The following is a 16,906-nucleotide window of genomic DNA, read 5'->3' on the forward strand; positions in this document are numbered from 1 at the left end:
CATGAACTATATCTGCACATGGATAAAATAACAGCCACTATTAGGAAAAGAAGGATTTATTTCTATGGTCACTTAACACGAATAAGACCAATTCTTTGCCTACTTTCTGAGTAAGAAAACTGAAGGGGTCTGGTTCACAGAGGTGGAAAAGGATTTGCAAGAATTGGGGATTTCACGTGATGACTCTTGTGACGTGACCCTTCAAGGCCTTGCAGAGTTCTCGAACAAAACCTAAAATGAAGACAGGCAAGACGTGGACCGAAGAACGGAAGCAAGCACAACGAAGAAGGATGCGGAAGTGCTGTTAAAGTTCAAGAGAGAAATAGCGTGGTCCATTAGCTGGCCGGAACGAAAGAAATAATAATAATAATAATAATAATAATAATAATAATAATACTATTAATAATAATAATAATAATAATAATAATCATGAAAATCCACAGCCCCATTCGACCGGGATAGAAATGTTATGAATGCGAAGCCCCCATGTTGCCGTGAGAGGCTGGCGCGCTGCCGCCTAAGAACACGGAAGCACTACTTCTTCTTTGTCGGGTTACCCTCCAGGGTCGGTTCTTTCCTCGGACTCAGCGAGGGATCCCACCTCAACCGCCTTCAAGGGCAGTGTCTTGGAGCTTCAGAATCTGGGTCGGGGATACAACTTGGCAGGATGACCAGTACCTCGCCCAGGTGGCCTCACCTGCTATGCTGCACAGGGGCCTTGTGGAGGGATGGGAAGATTGGAAGGGATAGACAAGGAAGAGGGAAGAGAGCGGCCGTGGCCTTAAGTTAGGTACCATCCCGGCATTTGGAGGAGAAGTAGGAAACCACGGAAAACAACTTCTAAGATGGCTGAGATGGGAATCGAACCCACCTCTACTCAGTTGACCTCCCAAGGCTGAGTGGACCCCGTTCCAGCTCTCGTACCACTTTTCAAATTTCGTGGCAGAGCCGGGAATCGAACCCGGCCACCGGGGGTGGCAGCTAATCACACTAACCACTACACCACAGAGGCGGACCTTTAATACTATTACATACTTAATTACGTATTTTTAGAATGTTACATATTTCACTGACATTTACTACATTTTTATGTATCGATACATACTTCGCACTTTGATCTTATCTTAATCTGTTTACCCTCCAGGGTTGGCTTTTCCCTCGGACTCGGCGAGGGATCCCACCTCTACCGCCTCAAGGGCAGTGTCCTGGAGTTTCAGACTTTGGGTCGGTGATACAACTGGGGAGAATGACCAGTACCTCGCCTAGGCGGCCTCACCTGCTGTGCTGAACAGGGGCCTTGTGGAGGGATGGGAAGATTGGAAGGGATAGACAAGGAAGAGGGAAGGAAGCGGCCGTGGCCTTAAGTGAGGTACCATCCCGGCATTTGCCTGGAGGAGAAGTGGGAAACCACGGAAAACCACTTGCAGGATGGCTGAGGTGGGAATCGAACCCACCTCTACTCAGTTGACCTCCCGAGGCTGAGTGGACCCCGTTCCAGCCCTCGTACCACTTTTCAAATTTCTTGGCAGAGCCGGGAATCGAACCCGGACCTCCGGGGGTGGCAGCTAATCACGCTAACCACTACACCACAGAGGCGGACTCGCACTTTGATATTAGATAAAAATCCGGGCCAGAACAGTCCTGATATTTTATGCTGTCCTGCTCCTCCCGTCGGTTTTACATTTTGTCCCGTTTCCAAAATATTTTTACAAGTACAAGTCAATTACATGTAACAAACCTTAACAGCTTATTTTAGATAATAATCCCGTATTGACTATAAATCAAATAGTGAATATTTAATATTAACTTAAATACTATATTTAAGTGGTCCGCCTATTCAATACATATATAATTGTTAATAATATATAGTAGGCCTACATGTTTCGTCCCCTAAGGGACATCATCAGCCATAGGCGCCCGCAAGGGGGGGGGGAAGGGGGCACTTGCCCCACCCCCTGGAATTCTAAAGATGTTGATGTTCAATTGTTTAATATCATACCAGATTATTTCATAAACTGAAATTACTGACAGTCATCTAGCATATGTTATAACTGGAAGTTTCTGTAAACAGTTTAATGTTGCTGACGTTATATTGGCTTTTATATTCAAGAAAATTGTTAATGTGCCCCCCCCCCTGGAAAAGATCCTGCGGGCGCCCATGTAATCAGCTATCATAAACTACAATAACATATCAGAATATCAAAATTACATTATTAAATGTAATTTATTATTAATATCTCTGAATATCAAAATTACATTATTAAATGTAATTTATTATTAAATGTAATTTTGATATTCTGATATATTATTGTAGTTTATGATAGCTGATGATGTCCCTTAGGGGACGAAACATGTACGGTACTAAGTATAATAAATTACATATGTATTGAATGAGCGGACCACTTAAATATAATATTTAAGTTCATCTTAAATATTGGCTATTTGAGTAAAAGTCAAGTCATTCCCATTATTCAGATCAGATATAATGAAATGATAGGAAATATCGTGTGACACTCATCTGCTTGATATGTTTGTTCATATTTCTCGCAAATTTCTTACGTACAAATTCAGGGAGAAATTTGCAATCCCCATCTGTCGCTGCAAATCACTGGGGATATCCACGAATGTCATTGTAGTAATACCACGTAAATCCCAGTGGTCACAGATTACAATACCCTACACAAGGTACAAATAAACCCAACACACTGGTTAATCGAGGATCCCCGTAAGCCCGTAACCATAGCAACATTGATCTAATGACTAGAGACCTCTACAGGCGATTCTGGGAAAGCTTCACTGGAAGAAGACCAACATGGCCGCATGCTAAACGAAATTTTTCTTTACTGTTTGCCGACGTTTTAAAGACGTTTGTTAACCATCTTTTGCATCTCTTTTTCATCTCAACCTAAACAAGAAAGTTTAAAGTACGGTTGAAGTGAAATAGATAAAGAGTACAGGTTGGTTTTTAATAGAAATGTTGTGTTTAAAGAATTGAACCGGTCTTTAGATTGATTTGTTTCCTACTGTTAGTACAATACTCCATATCAACATGCCGTATTTATTTATGTTTTCAGTTATATTCTGCCGCTGTTGCTTTTAACGAAATGTTGCATCACCAGCAGTCCGTGCCGATCCCACCCAATCAGCTTCGTGATGCAAATAGGTTTGTATTTTTCAACTACAGATCTTTGTGTTAAATTTGTCATTGTGTTTATAAGTGGTACGCGAAGCATGGCGTTGCGCCCGTTGATGTTACAGACTTGACCTACACAATATTCGATTGCTGGAGCAACATTTTTTTGAAGTTTCAATGGTAGACTTCGTGAAGTTACTAATATCCATTCGAATGAAGTCTGGAGTTGTGAAACAAATTGAGTTCGGCTTTTTAGGATGTGATGTGACCTGGAGATCTGTTGATGTGCACTTGAAGTGTCATATGGGCACTGACTCCATTCGTGTTGAAACTTGTTAAAATGCTATTTGTAGAGGAAGGAAGTTGCCTCTAAAATTCCATTGCATATCTGGTAGTATTTAAAATAAAAATTACAAATGTTTTTAAAACTCTTTCAACAGAAGTAACACTCTGGAAGTGAATGAGGATGATCGACATCGTGTTATAGTCTTAAACATGGTGTGTTTATTGGGACGGTTTGACTTAAGGGTACCAAATAGATTTGTCATTCATTTTATGTAGCTATTGCTAGCTTGGTGCAGCCCTTGAAAGGCAGACCCTCCGATGAGGGTGGGTGGCATCTGCCGTGTGCGGGACATTGCGTGTTGTGGTGGAGGATAGTGTTGTAATTTGCAGATAGCGCACCACTCCTGTCCTTGAGCTAAGGAAATTATCCATTTAAGATTAACATCTCTGACCTGGCCAGGAATCGAACCCTGGGCCCTCTGAGCTGAAGGCCACTATGCTGAACATTCAGCCAAGAAGCAGAACATGGTACCAAGTGGGCTACACAGAAGTGCTTTGGGGAAGTTCGTTTAAAACAAAGGAAATATATCTTTAGGTTTGTTGAGTGCTTCACACATAAGGTGAAGAAAATCCTAGGGTTACACAGGAGTACTTTGGGGAAGGTTATTTAATATAGAGGATGGTTGCCTAGTTGTACTTCCTCTTAAAACAATAATCACCACCACCGAAGGTTATTTAAAACAAAGGAAAACTATCTTTAGGTTTGTTGAGTTTGTACCTACAAGGTACAGAAGATCCAAATTTTTATTGTAAATTTGGCTAAGTAGCCTATTACGAAAAGTTTTAGAATGCCAAGATGTTTCAAACTACTACTGAAGATGCACTTACACTTTCTGGGATTGACTAAGTATATGAAGTATTTTACAGTACTCACTGCATAGCCTATGTGATGTATACTTGCAGAGTGATTAATTATTTTATGTGTTGTATAAGCAGCAAAAGGGGACCTATTTTCAATATAATAAATATATATTTTTAACAACTATCTACAGAGATTTAAAAAATGTGGTGAGAAGTTTTAGTAAAGTTTTAGCTTGAATTATTGTGACAGGTTAGAAATCGAACATGACTATCATTATCTTATTTAAGATCTTTACCAACTGTGCCATGCACCAAGTTGAAGGCTCAAACAGTTTTCTGTCTGGCATAGCCCTAGTGTAGGCACTCCACTCACTCCGCTTGCTGTACACTGAAGCTCGGCGGCCGGTGATGCTTTTTTATTTTTAGTTCACGGGATTGCCTATAGGAGCGTCCGTTACGATCCGCCAGAATCACATCCAAGCACTTGATTATGTATGACGTCAAGAAATCGTATGGCACTCCACAGCAGCAGAGTAGTAAGCCCTGGTGTTACATGATTATGAATGAGCAGTAGAACACTAGAAGTTCAGAATACTCTGTTATGTCTTGTTCTGGATAATAGCACTAAAATAGTTCAGTTTTGCAATTAGTGTTTACCTGTTTGATATTATTGTTAATGCCGTGAGGGGAATAAATTGAAATTTTATTTTATTCATTTTTTACGTAGTATTTCTCACCCGGCTACTTATTCGTGCAACGTGGCTAACGAAAATTTGTGGGGAGAGCACTGAAGACCTATCTGTTGGTGTGATGTAAGAATTTGTAAAAAAAAAAGTAAAAGAAAAGGTTGGAAGTACTTCATTATTTTATCCACACCCTATTAGTACATTCCAAAACATCCCAATAAACATATATAACCCAGGGTCAATCATTTAAGAGTGATGCCTATTTGCAATCAGTTGGAATAGAGAGGATATTTGTATTAATTTTGGGGTCAGAAATTATTTCGTAAGGTCTTGTTATTTAATGTATCATCTGATCATTACAAGTTCTATGATGTCTGTTCTTTCTCTGTGAACAAAACGTAAAATTCTTTCATTGATAATATTACAAGATTCCCAACAACTCTCAAAAATACGTTGTTCAGGAACCAAAAAAACATCAGATTTGTGGCACATTTTGAGCACTTCTTGTGCACAAACATGGCTACAGCTGCTCAAAGTGGATGTGCCAGTTATGGCTATTTCCGATAAATCCACTGTGTGATTACTTCCATCAATTTTGGGAACACCCTGATAATACTTTAATGCAGGTTTGTGGTCTGTAGAAACAAGCAAGTTTGAGTGCCCTCCTTTAAGCCACTAAGGAATTTTTACCCATTTTTTTCTAGCCTTTTACTGAAATAGTGTGGGCTGCTGTAGTTGCGTCCTAGTTTGTGAACCATGGGCAGTGACTGAGTGGCCTAGTAAGTGTTCCCGAGACTTGCGATGCCAGTTGCTATGGAATAGGAGAGGGGATCTCAGCGGACATATTCTTAGTTATGGCTGTCTGTGTGTTCAGGCTGCTAGGGCTATACAATCCAGCAGTTGTCCCTTGGGGTGGCAATATTGCCTCTTACATGAAAGCTGAGAGTTTGATTCCTGCCCGGGTTGGAGATTTTTGCCTGTATCTGAGCATTGGTTTGAGTTCTACTCAGGCTACCTAAAAGCCTTTTCACCAGCTTTTCTAGAGGAATGGGCATATACCCTGTCGTTTTGGGCGTTGAAAGTCTCATCAACACTGAAAATATCTTCATGCGTAAACGGGATTCGATGATGACCATTAGCCGCGTAACGCCTAAGTAAGCGCTTTGATTTTAGGAGCCTCTGGCGCTTCAGTTCATTTGTCAGGAGATGTCCTTTGCATCGTTTGTAAGCATGGTGTCCCAGGTCAATGCTTAACGTGTGAGACATAGACATTTTTGATATCTGTAACTCACGAGCTATCACTGACTGTCTTCTTTTACCTGATTTTGTTGCACACGAGCCGCCACTGCTCTGATGAGTTCTGGCATTCGTACTGTGCGTGGTCTTCCTTGCCGCAGGCGATCTCTCACAGTTCCAACCTCAACAAATCGATTTATAGTGCAGTAAACAAATTTCTTACTAATTTTCAGCTTCTGGAGGGTTTTGAAAATCTCCCCTGGCGATTGCCCCACCTTGTGTAACGCTATCACGGCCACACGATTCTCATGCTCCCCCCATTCCATCTTGAAAACTGACAACTGTACACTTCTGCAGTTCAACCAACAATGACTCGTGCCTCACGATACCGGTTTTGTAGCTGGTCCCTCGTTCGGGCGGAAGTACAGCCACCCTCAAAAGTTGGGACAGTATTTATGGTAAGACTGGGTAGATAATAATAATAATTGTCATCGTAGAAGTAGTAACATCATTTGCCAGAATTCTTAAACTTTACTTTACCCTTCTGCCAACATCCGTACATTTCACTCAGAAACACTGAAATACATTGCACTTTTTCACAGCCTGCAAATTATTAGTATGTTTTGCTTTGCATAAAACCTGGAATTTGATGTTTATATCATAATGTCTCATCTTTCCTTTATTTGACTGAAGTGAAGAAGACTTTCTATGATCTGATAGCATGGTTAGCCGGTTCAAGTACTGTTGGTGGAAAAAAAATGTTCACCATCAGAATGTTGGCTAGCAGGATAGGAGAGGTGGTATACAATTTCCAGGCACTAGATTGCAGCCAAAAGGCTGGATTCAGTTCCAAACCTCTTCGCAGTTTTCATAAAGAGAGCATATGATGCTACTGATGGTTATTTGTCCATCAGATGGGGACATTAAGCCTTGAGCAGACCCCTAGACGTTATTTGACAGGAGTAGGCTACGTGATGACACCGGGTTTCACCCTCTTCTTACCTCATTGTAATCACCACCACAATCCACCCAGACATGCAGGTCGCCCATAGGCTTGAACTAGAAAGATTGCCGGGCTTAGGGGCTCAGACTGTTGAGGCGCTGGCCTTCTGACCCCAACTTGGCAGGTTCGATCCTGGCTCATTCTGGTGGTATTTGAAGGTGCTCAGATACGTCAGCCTTGTGTCGGTAATTTACTGGCACGTAAAAGAACTCCTGCAGGACTAAATTCCGGCACCTTTGTGTCTCCGAAAACCGTAAAAGTAGTTAGTTGGACGTAAAGCCAATAACATTATTAAGTAGAAAGACCTGCACCTGGCCTCTCTGTAGACCACACGACATCAATCAATTACGTGACACACTGCTTATTGACGAATGCCGTCATGCACAATATGTAGCTCAGTAAATCATTGTCATGACAAAGAATTCTGGAAGGGACCTCAAGGCAGTGAATATAGTCCCCACCAAATAATCTCCAGAGGTTTACCGCTAGTGTCAGGTTAGGTTCCAGTCCTTTGGCAACTACAGTTAACGCGGCAGGACGTGCGATGGGTGAAAAGTACCCACAAGCAAAAATCCTTCTTAATTCTAAATTATAATTATTGTAAACCATGTCGATGATACATTTATGTAGTAAATCAATCAATTGTAATAGTTTCGGAGTAGTGGCGATGTGCAACTTGTGATAATATGAATGGGTATTGAAATAATAAGTTTTTGATAACGCTTACACATACACTGGCATCACTCAGTTGTTTATATTGGATATAACGGGCGAGTTGGCCGTGCTGTTAGGGGTGCGTGGCTGTGAGCTTGCATCCGGGAGATAGTGGGTTCGAATCCCACTGTTGGCAGCCCTGAAGATGGTTTTGCGTGGTTTTCCCATTTTCACAACAGGCAAATGCTGGGGCTTTATCTGAATTAAGGCCACGGCCACTTCCAACTCCTAGGCCTTTCCTATCCCATCGTCGCCATAAGACCTATCTGTTGGTGCGACGTAAAGCCATTAGCTATATTGGACATACATTTTGTGTATCAAAAGGGTCACATATAAACATCCATTGGGTATAGAGGGAAAAGCAGAGGGTAGGAACTATAAATGATGTTTAAAAAAAATGAGACTTGATTGCACTTCACTCCTGGTCTGTTAATTCCTGTTGCTTGTTCACTTGTTCCACACATTCCCCACATACACAGGCTTCGCATGTTTCCTGCAAATTTAGTTTTTCGCATGTTACACAACATGTTCTGGTTTTCATGTCAGTTTTACTTCTATGGTCTTCCCATCTCCCTGCGTGATGCTTTCTGAGGACTGTACTTTTCCTTTCCTCAGATTCTCCAGAAAGCCACTGAAGACAACTTCAGAGATTTGTTGGTTGAGTCAGAATTTTACTTCTCGATGCCAAATGTTCCTTTGTGAGATCCAAGGACAGCATTTTCAAGCAATTTCAATGAAGTGTAGATTCATAGTTGAGATTTTTTGCTTTATAGATGACTTGAGCATTTGAAATAAGATGCAGTTGTCAATTACTAATTCCTATAGAGGAAATAAACATATTAGGAATGCGCCTGATCACTTTCTTCGACATTGTCAATTTCTCGGTCATCACTAGCTGCGCTGTTGCTGTCTTCCTTGGGAGCAACATGTTTATAATTTCTTTCTGCATCATACATATTCAGCTCCTGAAATTCACTAAATTTTGCATAAACTTGCTGAAAAACACACCCATACTATAAAGTACACTTGTCTAATAGTAATTACTGCACTGTTTGTCTGTAAAAACAAAGTAGTTAACAATAAACAAGAATGGCATTCTGAAATGTATGAGTGCGTACATGGGTGAAATTTGCACAGTCTATGTTTCTCTCACACTGTGAGCAGAACTAACAAAGCTGCACAACTGATTCAAGGTCATGGCATTTGGATGGGTTCACTTGAAAGAGAGGAGGCCTGAAGAGCATTTCAATTTCGCCTGGGTAATTTTTACCCGTACGTGCATCCTTACAGGATAAACGATTTGAAATTAGAGATAGGCTTGGTAGTACGACGACTTCTGTGCCATACAATGTTAGTAACAGAAACAAACTTCTTCCTGAGAATTCCTGATCTGTTATAATGGAGAGCACTATGTGTGATGAAAATATTCACATCTTTGCATACTTGCAGGCAGGTGGTTAAGGGAAAATTTTGTTAAGACATGTACAGGAGAGTATGCTTAAGAGCTACTTGTTATGCGGTAACATTATTGCTTAAAACAAGATGGTTCATTATTGAACAGTCATTTAGAATATACCTTTATGTTGTAGATTATGGAATTTTCTTGCCGATATGTTGGTGCTTATTAGTAATTGTAGCATAGGCGTCTCTAGTTCAGAGTTGCGGTGTTTGAATTGGCAGCGGAGCCTTAGCATCAACCTAATGGGGAACACAAATTTCATGTCCCTTCCCCATACTTTTTTTTTCCCCTCCCGTCTGCAAGTAACCCTGTCGGGCCCGAGTGTCATATTTCATCCCATGAAACTTCAATCACCACCCTATATCATAAGAAGCAATGGCTTGTGATGCACTATAATAAAACAGTACTCACTTTAACGCCTGTATCAACCTCAGGATTGCCAGTCTCGGGTGGTGGTGATTATGGTTTTAAGAGGAAGTACAATTGCACAGCTATCCTCTATGAACACTAATCAGAAGGAAAATGGAAGAGGTCTGACCCTTCAGAGAATGACTGGCCACGAACGACATTAAAATGAAAGACACTGTAGGTCTTGTAAACATAATGCCATGTGGGTCAGTAGGAAACAAGAGTTCTGTGGCTTTGTTCTAAAAGGACCAATGTCAGTTTGATCAAAATTGTGATAGTAATGGACACAAAAGCAGTTTATCCTAGTCTAGAACATATTAGAAGAGCCATTGTCTCCGATAAATATTAAATAAACTCTTAGTTTAATTACTGGAAATAAGACCTTTGTTAATTATGTTAGGTTGCTGACAAAGATTACAAACCTGGGAATGTTGTATTTAGTCAGTTGATTTCCATTAAGAAAGTGTAAACTTATATTTTAAAATTAGTTGTTGAAAGAAATAGTTGGAAAACTGTTAGCAAAACTTCCAATGCTCATAACTTGAAAACACATTTTTTTGGCATTGGTCCTTTTAGAACCAATCCATAGAGTTGATCAAGGGAGGTCTGACAGGAAATATAGTGAGGAGATTGGCAGAAGTAAGTGGAAACAATGTCAGACTCAGCTAGGACCCCATGATTGCCACCCATGCTCCCAAGTTGAGAGCCCCCGGGTCTCCTTTTAGTTGCCACTTACAACAGGCAGCACCGTACATTGGCATACACCCTTTGATTAATCCATTTCAGGTAAATATGCTGCGCTTCAATTTCTAACAAAATGGAATTTGTGCTGCACTTTGGCTGGTCATAATTTCGACATCTGATGCTGTGATTTTGTCAAATTTGCTAAAAACGAACTCAAGATTTGGAGGGCAGGACAGGATTCCTCAATGCATAATTTTAAAATGTAGCCAAATTCAGCAACAATTTTTCCCAATAATATTCAGGTTTCTTTTGAATTATTTCTTAAAGTTTCAATGTTCAGAATTTCATTGCACCTTCACAGCAATATAACAGCAGTTTAAAATTTAAATCTCAGGTATACATTTTTGAGTTGGCAACTCTACATAAAAAGGCAAATGCTTATTGTAGCTTGGTAGCTATGTTAAAAGTTTCACAAGTTGCTTTATGTCACATCGACACAGATAGGTCATATGGCGACGATGGTATAGGAAAGGACTAGGAGTGGGCAGGAAGCGACTGTGGCCTTAATTAACCTTTTAGGTGCTGAGTTACCAGTTGACTGTTTGTTACCTCAGTGCTGAGTTTTTTCATTCATATGTAAAATTTTTTTGTAGAAGCCTCAATTTTTAACTTATCAGTGCGGTCATTACCTTAAAATGTTTATAAATGTTGGTTGTTTATAAATCTAAATGCAAATGGAAAATCCTACACTTATGTTCAATATTATTTTGAGAGAAAACAAAATTACACTTATGTGCCCATGTGTGCATTATCTTTATACAAATTAAAGAGGCCAAAATACTATTATTTCCTAAAACCTGTAGGCAACTAATATATGTAACTTCTTAGAAGTATATAAGTTGATATTTTAAAATACTTTGCAAACCTGGAATGTGGTGATAGTTAAATGTTTTCTACTGGTTGTTTGTGTTGCCGATTTGTTCAACTATCTGCACCAACTCCACTGGCACAAAAGTTTCTAAAAATCAAAGGTTTTCGGGTTGTCATCAAATATTACTTTGCTCTCAGAACCTGTCACAGTTACCTGAAACTCTGCTGAAGAAAAGTATTCCGTCCGCCACGAAATTAGTGATAAAATAGCTTTTGTACTCACCATGTTTTTCATCTTTCGTTTAGGAGGCGGCTCTGTTTCTCTCTCGCATACAATATTTCCGGTACTCTCTCTATCACTCTCACTTTCAAAATCGCTTAACAATTCTTTAAAATGATAATCTCCATCACCACTTTCCGCTGTGGTTAATAAAGATTCTGTGATCCGAAATAATGTCGCTGCAAGAGCAACTAAATTGTTGTTCCGCCATGTTGGTTTACATCACAGATGAACTCCACAGACGTCTACAAAAAGCTCTGTAAGTTACTTCCCAAAGCTGTAATCTCTGATCAGTTAGTTCTGCATAATGACCAACAGATGGCAGAACATATCAGAGATCAAATTCGCACTCGAAATTGAACCGGGAAACTCAAAAAAATTAAAATTCCCGCACACAGTCTATAGACGTCTATAACACTGGTGGACTGGCCGCGTCAGCCCGTCTGTAGGCGGGCGTAGCACTCATCGGGTTAAGGTACAGCCTTAGCATTTGCCTGGTGTGAAAATGGGAAAGTGCGGAAAACCATCTTCAGGGCTGCCGACAGTGGCACTACCTCCTTCCTCCTAAAAGCAAGCTGATATCTGTGCGGCCAACTCGCTTAGTGTTAACTTTTAGAACACATGTTATTTGTATGGATAGTCCGAAAATACTTCATTTAATGGTTTGCCAATTTCTTAATATAAGTTTACTTATGAAATATGGTATATTATCAATTACATTAACCATAGCTGATAAGATAATTCGTCTACGCCTGCCAGCGCAGATGAGGATAGAAAATCTTAGGGCAAATCGTGGACCTCTATAGAAAGTGGAAAGGCTGCTGTACAGGGCTGGGAATAGACACATGAAGCTGGCAGCTGGTCTAGGGAGCAAGCAGCAAATGTCAGTGAGGTGAATGTTATTCTGCTGTGGCCTCCACTCCTTGCCTGGCTACTTACGACTTGCATAAAACCAGAATTGCACTTGTGACAGCACATTGGACCATGGAATGTCTGGGAAGGTTTCAGTCCCAGCCCGAGGTTGCAATGGTGTTCACTTAACCTCATTTGGTCAACGTTGAAGCTATTGATAGGAGAGGCTGTGGAAGCTAAGTGATATGTTTGAAGAGATTGGCACTCTAGCATTGCGACACATTGTCTTTATCAGGGCCGCTGATTCTGCGTGACTAATCCTCTCAACTGTTATTCTTGGCTTTTTAGACTGGGGCCACTATCTCAACATTAGACTTCTTGCTTTGGCTGAGTAGAACTCAGATCCAGGTAGAAATCCTGGTCTGGCTGGGAATTTGAATCTGTTGCCTCCAGGTGAGAGGCAGGCTCGCTGTTCCTAGACCACGGTGCCGGTGGGCAACCTCTGGCCGAGTTTAAAATTCCGTTTTGGTTAAACCCTGAATATGTTTACTACTTGGTTTTAGAATCTGTCAAACAGGCTTCCATTTTTGCTGTAACCGTAATTTTCCCAGTGACAGTGATAGTGGCACCAGAGATAAGGACGCATTCTCTGCTACATTCAGTCCCTTTCCCTTTTGTTCTTAAAAGTAATTTTAAATTATATTTTAAGCTTAAAACTACATAAATGCTCTAGATTTGTCCCTGAAAATGGAGCTTTATGTTAAACAGCTTTATGCTGGTCATTATAACATAATTTCATAACAATGCATTACAAAGGAAATTGAGTAACTTCTTATAATATAAGAATATGTAAGAAATTGTCCAGCTCCATGGCTAAATGATTAGCGTGCTGGCCTTTGGTCACAGGGGTCCCAGGTTTGATTCCCAGCAGGGTCAGGAATTTTAACCATCATTGGTTAATTTCGCTGGCACAGGGGCTGGGTGTATGTGTCGTCTTCATCATTTCATCCTCATCATGACGCGCAGGTCGCCTACGGGAGTCAAATCAAAAGACCTGCACTTGGCGAGCCGAACATGTCTTTGGACACTCCCAGGACTAAAAGCCATACGCCATTTCATTTCATGTGAGAAACAACACTGGTAATGCAAACACACGTGCTTTGTGCATTATCTAGGCTACTATTAAGTTTTGTATTAAAAAGCAAAGAGTTAGGCTACAGTAATTTTTAAACATGCATCAATAGTCTGCTTCTCTTGGACTTTTGTCCGTTTCAGCATCTTCCTCTATGAAAAGAGAATACTCAGAATGTTTCTTTTCACTGGAAAGCTGCATTGCAATTCAGAATCAACATACAGGGCTTCTAAAGCCTAAGAGGTTTTGTCCACATTTTGTGACTGAATTTTTTGGGCCAGGATTCTGTGAACAGGGCAGTCAGTTGTTGGAATTGCCTACATTTTCATGAAGCTTGGCTTGATCCATCACAAAATAATCTAAATTAACATATGAAAAGACAAAGAAGAGATGTGAGGTTTTTAAATTTAAAGCATTAGATCACAAGTTGATCAAGGCTACTATGAATTCATTGGACTTAAAACCACTTGCTGGGACTATTATTCATAGGGTCATAATTTGTTCCCTCTCAAACAGTAGCCCCTGAGGTTACAGGGGTAACTCAGTGTTGCCAGATATTTACAATTGAAATTCCCATCACATTGTTCAAATTTCAGTCATTTACCTGATTTTTCCCACAAGTCTGATGTTTATAATCATAAATATCAAACTAAGCTTCTTGCTGCTATAACAAAACTAAACGCAAACAGTCATTGTTGTAATATATCTAATATACACTAATCAGCCAGAACATTATGACCACCTACCTACTATTGATATAAACCTGTCCAGGTGATAGCAGCATCACCTGACAAGGAATGACTTCTAGTCAGTCACATACACGGTGCATGTAGTATCAGTAAGCATGCTGTCCGAGTGTAGAATGGGGAAGGCACACGATCTCTCTGAGTTTGACCAAGGGCAGATTGTGTTGGCCCGGAGGTTCGGCACGGGCTTCGAAAACTGCACGACTTGTCGGGTGTTTGAGGAGTGCTGTGGTGAGCGTCTTCAACAACTGGCGGAACCAAGGTGAAACCACATCCAAACGTCGAGGTGTTGGGCGGCCACCCCTCATTACAGATGCCGGGCGTCGTAGGCTGGGCAGACTGGTAAAACAGGACGGGCGAACTGTGGCAGAACTACCATCAGAGTTTAATGCTGAGCAGAGTACAAGTGTGTCTGAACACAGTGCACTGAACACTCCTAAGGATGAACTTCCGCAGCCGACGACCCATGCATGTGCCAATTTTAACACCACTACATCGGCAACTACGACTGAAATGGGCATGTGACATTGTCACTGGATGTTGGCACAGTGGCGGTGTTGCAGGTCTTATGAATCCCGATACCTTCTTCATCATGCTGATGGGAGTTTGCGAATCCGTCGTCTTCCAGGGGAACAACTCCTTGACACCTGTACTGCGGGACGGAGACAAGCTGGCAGCAGCTCAATTATGCTCTGGGGAACATTCATCTGGGCATCCATGGGTCCAGTGGAGCTCGTGTAAGGTACCATGATGGCCGAGAAGTATTGCGCACTGGTTGCAGACTGTGTACGCCCCTTCGTGATGATCGTGTTTCCCAACAGCAATGGCATTTTTCAACAACATAATGCGCCAAGTCACAAGGCCAAGTGTGTGATGGAGTTTTACGAGGAACACAGTTGTGGTTTGCACTTGATGTGCAGGCCTCCCAACTCACTAGATCTTAACCAGATTGAACACATCTGGGATGTGATTGAACATGGCGTCAGAGCTCATCCCCTCCCCAGGAATTTATGGGAATTAAGTGACTTGTGTGTGCATATGTGCCAAATCCCTCTAGTGACTTACAAAGGCCCCATTTTTCCATACCAGGACGCGTCACCACTGTTATCCATGCCAAAAGTGGACATATTGGCTATTGGGTAGGTGGTCATAATGTTCTGGCTGATCAGTGTACCAGAAGTTGTTCTTCTTCTGTAGTTGACAATTCACCTTGAAAATCCACCTTTCCCTTTAGGCGGTCCATTATTCATACATGTCGGTAATATCGGAGGAGCACTCCAGCAGTCCCGACTGTGTACCATAGTGTACAAATTTGTCAGCAGATTGCATTGTGAAAATCTGAAATATTTTTGTCATTAAACATTCCATATCTCTCACATTCAGTACAGTACCTTATTATATACCACTTGTGCAATTAAGTGTGCCACTTGTACACATTCATTCCAAATATTATTGATAAGTAATATAGGCCTAAATACATTTAACACTTTAGCGTCGAAGTGTACATTTGCTTTTTCCGCGGTAAACTGCTGAAATGCCGTATACATTTTTCAGGTTGTTGTGGGCTACGGATGTTCGTAATTTCATTCGTAGATGATAATCAAAGACATATTTTATGTTCAAAGTTACTATTTTTGTGTCCCCCCGTTGGGGTGACATATGGTTATTAGGTTGACTATGCAACAGAGAAAGCGCATGTCACCCCAACAGGGGTGACGGCCTTTTTACCTTTGTTGTTGTGGAACACTGTGCTCTGTACTGTGAGGTGTTGATTTACGCGCCTTTCAACAAGTTGCTTGTAATTTACAGTTTTATGACAAGAAATTAATTCATGTTATGTGTTTCTGTGTTGAGTAAGCCATGATTACCGATAGAGAGATAGAAGAACAACCTGAAAAGGGTTCGAGTGTTGAATCAAGAGATGTTGACATTTAGGATTTGCAATGTGATGCCACCTTTTCCGAGTCAGAATTCAACAGTAGTTTGTGTAGTGAGGGCACTAGCAAAGATTCCGGTGCTGCATCGGGCAATGATTCAACCAAATCATCAGCCAGTGACAATTACTGGGGAATATTCCCAGGTTTGCAGAAACATTTTATTTTATTCACACGTAGCCCCGGTTTACAATTTCATCTGAGTGCTAAATCTCAACCAGTATGTAAGAATAAAGAAATAATAGACTCCAATCCACATCATTTTCCTTGCCATTAATAATTGAATTCTGATGGTTGCGTATGTCACCCCATGGGGTGACAAATGTCAGAGAAATTCCACTGTTTGTTGCGCAATGCCCAGCGTGCTGAGAAAGGAATGGGCACTGCGCTGCACTCTATGAACACCTTACGTGAACAAGCAATGCAATACAACAGCGAATGGTAGCGCTAGTTTCGTGCGACAGCCTAAAGTTGAAAGGCCTGGACACACTGCCGTGTCACCCCATGAGGGGTGACATACTATATTTTGTATGAGGGTCCGTCACCCCACATGGGGTGACATCGTTTTCAAAGTGTTAAAACTTAAACCACTTAATTATAACCAATTGTTAAGTGACTACCCT

General features: G+C 41.0%; 1 protein-coding gene across 5 annotated transcripts in view; it reads left to right on the forward strand.

Moving 5' to 3' along the window:
* Positions 1–2,811: 2,811 nt before the first annotated feature.
* Positions 2,812–16,906, forward strand: part of stau (double-stranded RNA-binding protein Staufen) — a 252,712-nt gene continuing 238,617 nt past the window's right edge. For all 5 annotated transcript variants that reach the window (XM_067154523.2, XM_067154524.2, XM_067154527.2 and 2 more), the window contains exons 1-2: positions 2,812–2,957; positions 3,075–3,163. In XM_067154523.2, coding sequence (XP_067010624.2) covers positions 3,105–3,163 — 59 coding nt within the window. In that variant the 5' untranslated portion in view covers positions 2,812–2,957; positions 3,075–3,104. The remainder of the gene's footprint in view (positions 2,958–3,074; positions 3,164–16,906) is intronic.

The sequence above is a fragment of the Anabrus simplex genome, chromosome 10, assembly GCF_040414725.1.
Source record: "Anabrus simplex isolate iqAnaSimp1 chromosome 10, ASM4041472v1, whole genome shotgun sequence".
In the NCBI taxonomy this organism is placed as follows: Eukaryota; Metazoa; Arthropoda; class Insecta; order Orthoptera; family Tettigoniidae; genus Anabrus; species Anabrus simplex.